General features: G+C 31.2%; 1 protein-coding gene across 1 annotated transcript in view; it reads right to left on the bottom strand.

The window, feature by feature from the left end:
* The window catches only part of LOC106459698 (Y-box factor homolog), a 29,399-nt gene that overhangs the window by 1,284 nt on the left and 16,367 nt on the right, over positions 1-11,748 (bottom strand). The window contains exons 7-8 of the mRNA XM_013919345.2: positions 6,618-6,797; positions 3,963-4,327 (exon numbers count right to left, since the gene is read on the bottom strand). Coding sequence (XP_013774799.1) covers positions 4,127-4,327; positions 6,618-6,797 — 381 coding nt within the window. The 3' untranslated portion in view covers positions 3,963-4,126. The remainder of the gene's footprint in view (positions 1-3,962; positions 4,328-6,617; positions 6,798-11,748) is intronic.

Raw genomic sequence — 11,748 nt, 5'->3', positions numbered from 1 at the left:
AAGGGGGTGAGGGTATTGTAATTTGATCTGGATCAAAATTGGGATTCTGGATGACTTTGAAGCATTTTTCATAATGGGGGAGACTGGACATTTTCCAATTTGGGGTTAATAACTTTGTAAAATTTGACAAGATTTGTACCAAATTTCATGGGCACATTAAGACTGAGACTTCTCATCACACTATGAAAAGTGATCTAGATGATTGATCATTGTGCATATGAGGAGGGTTTTCTGAGTTCTCGAAGGTGAAACTTGACGCTATCCAATATAAATGCATGCAATCTCTCTGATTGCTCGTGTTTTTAAACTTTAAAACTTAAGTAATTTAATGAAATCAAAAACTTATTGTAAAAGTAGTTTCAAGTTTCAAATAAAACAATGTTTTATATCACAAACATTATCCTATGCATTTCTTTATCTTATTTAAAAATACATAAATAAATTGAGCTTTATATACTATACTACTTAACATCTAATATTAAGAAGCTTTGGATCCAATTTGCTGTACAAACTGTTACAAATACTCTACTTCACCAACACATACAAGTTATCCATTATCCTGTCAAGATCAGTTTTAAAACTCTCACATGCCATAAAAAACAAACAAACATTCATCAAAACTAACAGATGTAAAAAGCTAATTTTATATTTCTGGGACTAATTACACTATCATATAACATCTTGTATATAAAAAATATGGTTGGTTAGCACAAGACTTACAGAAATGTCTCCTTTCCTTTGATACAAGTTAAAAATGTCCTTGTTAACTGTTAAGGAATTGACTTTAACAACCTTAATCTCAATCATGTCCCTTCCCCCAGCTTTTCTCCTCTTCAATAAAAATATGTCAAGAAATTAAACCTATCCCCATAGGATAATTCCAACTTCAAACCTGAATCATACAGACAGTTTTTCTCTGGACCCCCTCTAACAACTCAACACACTTTCTTAAATAATGACCCAAACTAACTACAAACACACAGTTATGAACAAAAGTGTAGCCAGCATCTTACAGAATAAACTAGTAACCTTAAGACTCACATTCTATTTCATATATAGAATCTGAAATTCTCTTTGTTTTATTACAAGCTAACACACACTATCTAGAAGGATTTAGATTTTTTTTTTAAATAGCTATGCCTATATCTTTTTCCTCATAAATGCCACCTAGTTTCTTCAGTGATAAGAATAATTACTGTTGTGATAACCAATATGCATAACCTTTCATATATTAAAGCTAAATGTCAGGTATCAGCACAGCTCAAACAGTCCATATATTTTTCTGGAAATCTACATCTTCATTACAATAATAATATAAAAAATAAATTAAATATCATCCACAAACAATCAACTTAATGGTAATTCCATTATCAATCTCAATGAAAAGCACAGGACCTTGACATACATCATTCTTTAACATCAACACACTTAGGCTTCATTCTATTAATAACAACCTAATGTTTTATACCAGTTTATCTCCTGCTTTAACAGATGCAAGCTTTCCAAGAAGTTTATGTGGTGCCTTACTAAAATCCCACTGAATGTCCAATAGGGTGATCCTTATTTGCAGGGAAAATTTCAGATTAAATAATTACTGTGTGGTTTGTCATTTTTGCATTGTTATTGTTTTCTTTTAATGTTAGAAAAATATCTTTTATGATCCTGCACAACTTAATAAGATATTGTATATTCTTTTTTCTTTGTTATGATGAAATTATAATCCTCAATAAGGGCCATGCTCCTTTTGGCATTGTCATTTACCACATTCAAGTGCTGAGCTGTCTAAAGTTCTTCATTGTAGATCTCTTCAAGTTCCCATGATTTGGGGTCATAATCCAGAAATCAAGATGGAATTTTGAGGCATTTGAAGTCTATTGTGCTCTTTGTGACAAAATCTTCAATTAACATGTCCTCAGACTTCCTGATATTTAGATGGACACATTTTGGAGGTTCATCTATGCCTTCCTTCTTATTTAGTACCTTTACCATTGCTTGTTTTGTTTTTATGAATACAGCTGAATCAAAGAGTTTCTCATTGAGATACCACATATGTCCAGCAAATTTTGTACACATAAATTTTGAAAGTAAAAAGTTAAGATCACTGTGAAGAGAGGAAATGGCATCAGGAGCAGTGAACCATACCCTTAAATAGATTCAAACAAAAAATCTGCAGAAGTCACAGAGTAATCTTTCCACATGGCCAGTAAGCTTAAACTGTCCCATAAACATCAACACCTTGAGGTCATATAATGTCTTGGCCATCCACTGTGCATGTTACAGTGCTATAAATTGCACTCCACGAGGAGGGATGTCACCAAGAAAGGTTATGGCTAACTCAGAAAGTTCTCCATAATCATCTTTAAGTTGGCTGACCTGAAGTTATCACAAACACTGTTCTTAACTTTCTTTACAGCTTTAGCTACTTCATCAAGGTCAGCTGTAGTTTCATATCTGGACTGGTCCATGCATTCCCAAGGTTGCTGGAATCAACTGAAAATTGCAATATCAAGACCAGAGGAAAGTCCGATAGTCTTCAAAAACACGACAGGACAAGCTCTAAGATATGATGTTGGCATGTTAAATGTAAAAGATTTTTTTAATCATTTCACTGCAGAAAGTAACTATAGTCGACAGAAGATTGTCATTGCCAGTGAAGATTCACTTTTCTCCACAGCCATCAAAATTTTTTTCCATCTAAGCAGAAAACAATATCATGAGTATGAATCAACTGCCAGATATCAGGTGTGCTGACATCTGGGATAATGAGTGGGAAACACAGATATAAACAATCCCTCAACTGATGCCGAAGCTAACAGATGATGCAAGGCACCCACACAGATATCAGCAGACTGTTGTATTTTCTGTGTTTTTACTATAATTTAGGTAGTGTATTGACACACAGCAAGATATGCAATGCGTGTCTTATATATCGTAATGCATAATACAGCAAAATAAATGGCTAATTTATAATAGTTTTTGATGGAGATATAACACTCATTGGGGACTGACTGACATCTGAATAAATGGTGAAAGGGTTAATCTTTGTTTCAATGGTACATATATACTCCATTTCTATGACCTGTGTCGCATACTGTTGTGTCAAAGCAAGTTGCCTTTACACATCAATGATTCACCACTCTTGCAGAAAATGTGCCACAGCAGAAGCTTGAGCCTCTAGAAATCAACTTTGGAACACTTAAAAGTTGGTTTACTCAGGCCACAGACAGGATCAATGGCAGATGATCCACTTTTTCTTCACGAAAGTGATGTTTACATCATCAGCTCAAAGAATGGTTGATAATTAGCTTCTATACATCATGATCTAAGCTGTGAACTGTGGCAGTAAGGACAAATGTTGCCCTTCTGTCCCTCAACTTGGTTCTTTGCATAGCTGCTACTAAGTTGGGAGTGATATTTATTCTCATCTCCACTTTAGGTTTAGAAGGTACTGATTCCCCAATTGCTCCTCTATCCTCACTGTTATTGGTACTGTATCCACCAACCTCATTATCACTGCTGTGGGATGATTCCCAACAATTGAGAGTTTCATTCAGGTCTGCTGTTCCAGCTCTGCACACTATTTTCTGTCCATAATGTCCAAATTTCATCTAACTTGAGTAACCCCTAAATGGTATTAATACAGATATAATTGAGTGTGAATTATTTATACATTGGAACAAAATGTAGGGGTGAGATGGTGTAAATCAAAACTTTAAAGATAAGGACCACCTTAATGCCCAATACACTAACTTCACTTCATTACCAAAGAAAGTAAATCTGTAAGAGTTTTCTCCTTCTTCACACAAGCTGATTGTCTTTGATAATGTAAAACATTTTTAAATGCTCTTGTGGAATTTCTTTAAAGGTTATGGTACCTTCCAAAACAAAGTAAGACCAAGTTTTAGGTGACAGTAAAAGATAATTATATGACCTACAAGCTGAAAATGAGGAATCAGACTAACCTCCTCACTAGTAGGTTTGTTGTCAGATGAAGCAGCAGTAGAGTTTCCAATACTGGATTCTCCCCCACCTGACAGTTCAGAAGCTAGTTTGAGCTCAGAATTTTCTAAAGACTGACCAGCATCTCCACCAGCTGCTACATTAGTACTGGAATCAGGTTCTGTAGTTAGTGTAGTAGCTGAAATGTTTGAAACTTCATCTCCTCCAGCAGTGTTGTTTGCACTGTTTTCAGGATCCATTTTAGATTGTCGTGGACCTCTACGAGATCCACCACGAGAAAACCCAGAACTACCTCTGAAGCGAGGCCTACGAGATGGTTTTTGATCTTCTTTATTTCGTTGGTTTTGTTTTTTTCTGGTTCATTCTCCTAAACAATAAAACTGCAAAATTATTCATATATCTCCAGAAATATAAAACTAACATTATATTAAATCCATATTTATATAAAATAATAAAATACCACACTTGCACAACCTACATTTTACATATATTTTTGATAGTTCTACCTATCTTCTTCAATCAAGGTATTCAAGAAACTTTGGCTCAAACTGGCAACATTTGGTGAGTTTAACGGAAAGGTAATTTAAACCCAATCCTATTCTTCAGTATTATTTATTTTTCCATCTAGTTGCACCCTGTTAACATGGTGGTTGAGAACATGACCTACTATCAACCTGTCATCCATAGAATACTTAGTACTTGTCAAAAAAATTAGTTGGGGATCTGGAATTACTTTCTATTCACTAAATTCTTTAAGTTGTAAGAAACAAATGTGACAAACCAAATTATTTTCACTTGTCTCTTCTTGAATAAACTTGAGTATTTTATAAAACATTTGTAGATCACATAACAAATGCTCAAACCTGGCACCAGAAGCCAAGACAGCAATTCTTTGGCTTTATGGCAGATAGAATGGTGATGCATGAAATAAAACAGTACATAGAAACAATATACATGTTAAAATTTTTGAATAATATTACATTGGGGTATGTAAATAATTTTCTATCATTAAAAGATCTGGAAATGCACTTTTGTTTTATTAAAATTCATATGACATACTGATTGATAAACATGTAGTATAAAACAAATCAGCTTCATCGGCTGGGTTAGGTATCAATCTTATAAACAAATTAAAACTATACTCAATAACGTTATATTATTTCCAAAACGTTAAAATATATTAGTTAAAAACAAAAAAAATATTTTCCTACTATATACTTTTTAATTTCAGGTAACTTAAATTAACCATCAATGTTTCAATTCAATACTGATTAATCACAACATTACTTGAAGTTAGACACTTTTTTTGCTGTTACAACACCATTTATGTTTCTTAAATATTAGGCAGTAATTATTAAATACTTTCCATAGCTATAAATTGCATTTGTTTTTAGCCTTTTTTATGCCTAAATATAAGAATCTCCAAGCTAAGTAATCATAAATGTGGCTATTTTACTACTAATAGAACACCTTGTGAATTTAGGATCTTTTACACAAATTACTACTGATGAATGATTTGTTTTTAATAGGCCTATATTTATGATTATCAATATAAGTAATATGCTTGCATTTGTCTGTCCAGAACGTTTCTTGCAAATTTCTGGATCAAATGCTACAAATCTCATATCATTAGAAAGGCTTCTGTCCGAGATGTCTGGATTACATATTGGTTTTTCCATTTATAATCAACTTTTGTTTTTTGCTTAGTCAAACATCTTAATGCAACGAGTATGCTACACAATGTCATCGTCATCATTGTCTTTGATTTCAACTGGTTTTTTTTATTTGCAGCATATTTCAAACAAACAAACACTTAACCTGCACGTAATTTCCTTAAAAGCAAGCAAGCATTACATTAAATACAATTGCTAGGGGACTTTCTTGACTTATTTAGGTGTAAAATATGCAGATACAGTTCATTTAAAACCATATGCTTATCACTTTGTGAACATGCATTCAGATGTTTCTGCATATTCAGCTAAATTTGCCTTCATTACAACATTACATTTACTTTACTTTGCAATAATTTAGCTTCAGTTCATTTCCAATACCTTTTAGCTACTTCTTTTTTTAGTACAGGTTTTATTCTTCATTTTTGTGAGTTTCTTTGTTTCAACTCATAAAGCTATGTTATACACTAAACACTCGTGACTGTTTCATACTTTGTACGTTATTATAAATACCATTAATGTACTTTAAGTGCAGTTTTATTAAATAAATTTGCATCCACGCGAGTTTGTTTGTCTGACCGCATAAAACGTTTTCAAATAGGCCAGGATTTATCTATCTAACACGTAATACCTCAAAAAAGCATAGCTTAAATGCTGTACATGAAAATGATAGAGTACAGAAAATTCAAACAAAGGGCATGAAAACTACTTCAGATGTTTTGCAGGTTGCAGCTAGTAACTAATATTACATATATCTTCCTAGTTTTTTTTTTTCCCTTTATGAGTACTTTATTGTTTCAGATATCCTGTGAAACTTATCAATCAGAAGAAATAAAAAGTACAATATCAAAATCTAGCTTTAATAAGAAGCTTTCTAATGAAATATTATATTATCTTATAAAAGTAATAGCAATGGGAAATGAATACAAAACTGAACAATGTTAAAAGTTTGACAACATTATATTCATAAAAAACTAACTTAAATACCTTCAAATCACCACCACTCTGACTACCTTCTGTATCACTACGAACTCGTCGAGGTCTTCTGTTGTAAGAATTTTGCGAATAAAAGCGACGAGGACGCCTTTTTGAGTACTGGCCTTGTTCCTGTCCATGCTGTGGACTTCCCCCTCCACTGCTATCTTCATCAGTTTGATGTTGTTTTTCCTGTAAAAATAACAAAACTTATTAAAGTTTAGCAATAAATATAGAAAGCATACAAAATCTGCAGTAACAATGCAAATCTTGTTTATGGTATCAAGAGGAGTGTTATTATGGGAAAAAATTTTAATTTTGCCCTAATCACTTTGTAATTAGTTGTTTAAAATGCACGTTTAACAAAAATGTCTAAATGCCTCATTTTTAGTTACTGATACATTAAAATAATGGTGGCACATACTTGTAGTCTAATTTACAATTAATTTATACAAACATGCTGTTGTGATATTACACATCTGTACCATACTGAGATAATTCAACCATGTACCTGTAAGCTTTATTATTTCAATTCAACTACATTTTGCTTTGGATCTTCAAACACTTTCTTAAAAAACTATTTCTTACATATATTTTATTGCTTCTCTTCATCTCAGTACTAAAATCAGCTTTTGAAAATAACTTGTATGAAGAATTTTATCTACTCTTTGGGCTTAACTCTCAGGTGATATAGTGGTATTAAGCATTATCAGAGGACAACACGACTGTTTGCCAGTTTGCATTTACATATTTTGAGAATATGACAATGTGATATTTCAGACTTCCTTCACAAGCTTATAGCTGTGAAGTACTAGCCCAAACAATGTGCATGTTAACCAGAATATACCAGTATTTTACTAATAAAATTCCTCCTGAACTGCAGAGAGAAAAAAAAAAGCAACTTTATTCCAGAAACAAATATTTTTTATGGGTCTATATTTACAGATCTAATGTGTGATAATAAAAAGTGAAGGAAAAATTAAAATGGCTTAATTAAAAGAAAGTTTAATTTAATTTTCAATACTATGACTTACTTAAAATTGTTAAGATCAGAACTTCAAAATACAATTAAAAGCTCTTTGTTTTTATATAAACTACGCATCAACATAATGCTCATGTACCTCAGTTATAACAACTCATACAATTTACTTTCTGGGAAGGTAGTAGCATGGGTACAGTTACAAGATATATGGTGATATGTATATTAAAAAAACAACAACATTAACTCTCTCAACACATAGTTGATCAAATTAATTGACCTCTTAACAACTTTGTACTCATTAGTTTCCTTATTATAACTTTTAATACAGTATGTGTATCTTCACAAAAAATTCAGTTTTTTTTAATGAAATATTATTACTAAAGAATTGTCCATAAATATATCAAACGTTTTTTTGACTAGTCTGAGTACAAAATGAACTTTGAATTAAGAATAAAAATACTTTTCTTTGTTTCAAAAATGTCAAATTTTAATTGTGTAACCTACAAAACCTAAATAAATATAAAACTTTATATTTATAGTTATTATACAGTTTGGAGCCATTCCAATAAATATCGCAAGAGTTTGAGTATTGGTCATCCTTCTGGAATGTTTGGAATTTAGCAGCATAAAAAGTTATTATTAGTGCACATGGTTATAAAATCCCATTTCCCTTTCAGCAAACTTATTCATCAACCAATACATACTTAAATTTTAGTTATTTTATAGAATAACTAAAAAATACTTCAAAAAAAAAACAACAACAAAGATTTCAATTACTTAGTGTTATGAGATATTGTGCTCGTGTCGTACATACTAAGCCTCACCATAAGTCTTCTTTATTCTTTCGAGTGGAGTGTGAAGAGAATTTTTGTAGCTTCAAATATACATTTTATAAAATATAATTATCAACTTACTATACTGGTTCACACAAAACCCCTGTAATTTATCTGAGTTTCTAAACAAGTTATAAATGAGTTTAAAAACATCTCGTATCTTTTCAGAGAAACAACTTAGTCATTACACTTCAAAAGTTTTGCAAAATTATGATTCTCTCCTTCAAGCTAGTTACAAAGGACTGTCAGAATTACATACACAGGAAACCGTTCTCTCTCTCTTGGTAGTAAACACTTAAGTCAAAAGAAGTAGGTGGGACTAGACAAGCAGTATTAAAAAATAAAGTGTGGGAGGAGTCACTACTAGATTGGCTAAATATATTGACATCTCAGCAAATCAAAGAGGTGGGAGTTTATTTTATACTCTAGCTTGTCTGTAAATCAAATTCAAGTTTCTAATTCGTTAACCACTGTACATGTTGTATGGTAGGCATGATAAAATATAAACTGAGCAATAAGACAATAGGAAATGCTACGTGAGAAACAAAACTTGATATTTAGCATTTTTTCTTTATATTGCCTTTTAAGTTAAGAAATTAACACATATGATATTAAAATTTGAATTATAAACTGCATTTTGAAGTCAATTCCATTTACATAAGTAATAGTAAAGTTATTTAATACAATTTTGAAAACAACTCTAAAAGGTCATGACAAGCACTCTAACCTGCCCGCAGCAAAAGGGTTAAACATAATGTCATTGGCAATGGATATGGCAGACAATGTTGTTGAAATATTACACACACTTCCTTTTTCTAAAAAAAGCCGTAGGGATTTCATGAGGAGTTTAATGTTAAAAAAATATAATAGGCATGATATTAATATCTTATAATAAGTATAATTAATTATAATCATATTCAGACTCAAAAAAGGCATTACAACCATAACAGTTGCTTTAACAGGTGACTTTTATAGTGTTATGACGACTACTGTGTTTGTTGTGTCCCTGCTGACTTCTCAAGCTCTGTATTGACCAAAACACATTGGCAACAAATATTGTGGAGAGTGTGGTCAAAATACTATTATATACTTTGGCTTCTTGAAAAACTCCAAGGAATGCAGTATTAAAAATACAGTAGGCCTAGTACTAAAGTCTTATGACAAGTATAATTAATGACTGTACTTTTTCAGTTATAGATGCCATTATTTAAAAATTGTATAAACAATACATATAACTTATTTTAGTTTTATCTTAATTCAGTAATGAAACAAAACACACCTAAAATACAATCAAAATAATTTGAAAACATGCTGTTCAGTAAACAAAAGGTTTCCCTTTGTATATTTTTAAAAAAAGGTGAAGACCTTGAACTTGAAAATTTTTCTGTAGTGGTAGGATTAATGAGTGTTAGCCTAGGTCTTGGACACTTTAGTGAAGTAGATGATTTAAGTTATTCAACATGCTACTTGTGCCATGTTTATCAATTTGATGATACCATAATAAAACCAAATACTGATCAATATTAAAGTGTTTACTAATTACTAATAAAGAACTGAATAAATGCATATCTTGTATATAACGGACAAATGGTCAGTACAATATTGTAAATAAATTATTCTTGATTACCACATTAATGATTTTGTATTGGCTAATACAGATTGAACTTCAATAATCCAACTGCCTATAATTTAAAAACCTCTGGGCTATACCTGGATTGTTCATTGCAAGTATTTTTTTTTGTAGTAATCATTACTGAAAAATGATTGTTGAATTTTGCACAAATCTATTGAAGGTCTATCTACATTTGCCATCCATAATTTTGAAGTGATAAAATTAGAGGGAAGGGAGCTATTTAACATCATCCATGACCAACTTGTCAGACTAAATAGTGGGACTTAATTATCACTCTTATTATGCACAGATTCACAGTATTTTCTAGACTTCTTGTTCTAAGATTATACCTCTCCTGACACACTACACAACCAGAATGAATAGTAGAATGGACTAGAGCTGGGCAATTAAACAAATTATGAGAGTGGATTACATCGATTAGTCACTAAAATTACTATTAAATTGTTAATGTTACAATTAATCAAAACTAGATTCTGATTAATAGTATTTTATATTATTCTAACTGTCCAAGTAACCATAATGTTGCCATTATACTTTCATTTATACTGTTTTGATTAATAAAGGTAATCTTCAAGGCCAGCATTGCCTGATGATTAGGGTGGTTGCCCTATGACTTGAGGGACTCTGGTTCAAATCCTGTTGCCACCAAACATGCTTGCCTTTTCAACCATGAGTGAGTTATACTTATTTTAGAGTCATGGCAAAGCTACTATAGTCATCTGCCACCATTCCTAATTCTGAACTGAAGACCAAATAGTGGAATTTACCAGGGTTTTCTCTAATTTCTAGTAGAAGATACTTAAACGACCATATTAAATATTTACTGAAACTGATGTTAAAATTTTGTTCACATTCAACGGTTTGTAGTTAGTGATTAACAAACTATCTACTTTAACTCTCTCAATATGGGCTCAGTCAATTTGACCAACCACACAACCTTTTTGTACTCGTTTAGTCTTTAGAGATCTAATACTTATAACTCTCAATATAGCGTGTATATCATCACAAAATTTGGCAGTCTTTCAGTTAATATTACAAGTCTTTCACATACAAAAAAAAATCATATTTTTTAGTGAAATACTTTAACTAAAATAAAGATTTGTCCATTAATATACTGAGTATTTGTTTTGAATAGTCCATGTGCAAAGTGATTTTCATTTTAAAATTAAAAATACTTTTCCTCATCTCAAAAATCTCAAATTTCCTTTATGTAACCCCTAAAACCTCCTAAATGCATTACAAACGTTGTTTTTAAGTAAAACTTTATAGTTTATCTGTTATATATAAAACAAATAAAAAAACAAACAAACCTAAATTATCATTTTTCCTTTCTAGAATGACTTCGAATTGTAACATGAAACTACATTTGTTTATCCTAAGTAGCTTTAAATTCATAACAGTATACATCTATTTATAATTAAATTTTATTGTTTTATTTCCCTTTGAACTGTGTCTAAATACTATCCACGCCATTATACGTTGTAAATCATTCAGGGAATGTGCAGCTCACGTTACGTTAATGAATTACATTACCCACGAGTTGCTCACACGTGTATCTCATGAAACATTTTTATTATAAAATTATTAGTTATTTTACCTAATCTAATCTTAACATACATAAAATAATCATAATTTTTACATTTTAGTTACTTTTATAATTATACATAAAGAATAAACATGAAATAAAATACTAAC

This window comes from Limulus polyphemus, unplaced genomic scaffold (assembly GCF_000517525.1).
Source record: "Limulus polyphemus unplaced genomic scaffold, Limulus_polyphemus-2.1.2 Scaffold649, whole genome shotgun sequence".
Taxonomy (NCBI): Eukaryota; Metazoa; Arthropoda; class Merostomata; order Xiphosura; family Limulidae; genus Limulus; species Limulus polyphemus.
The sequence above is the reverse complement of the archived record's forward strand: the minus strand, read 5'-3'. Positions and strand labels throughout refer to the sequence as shown.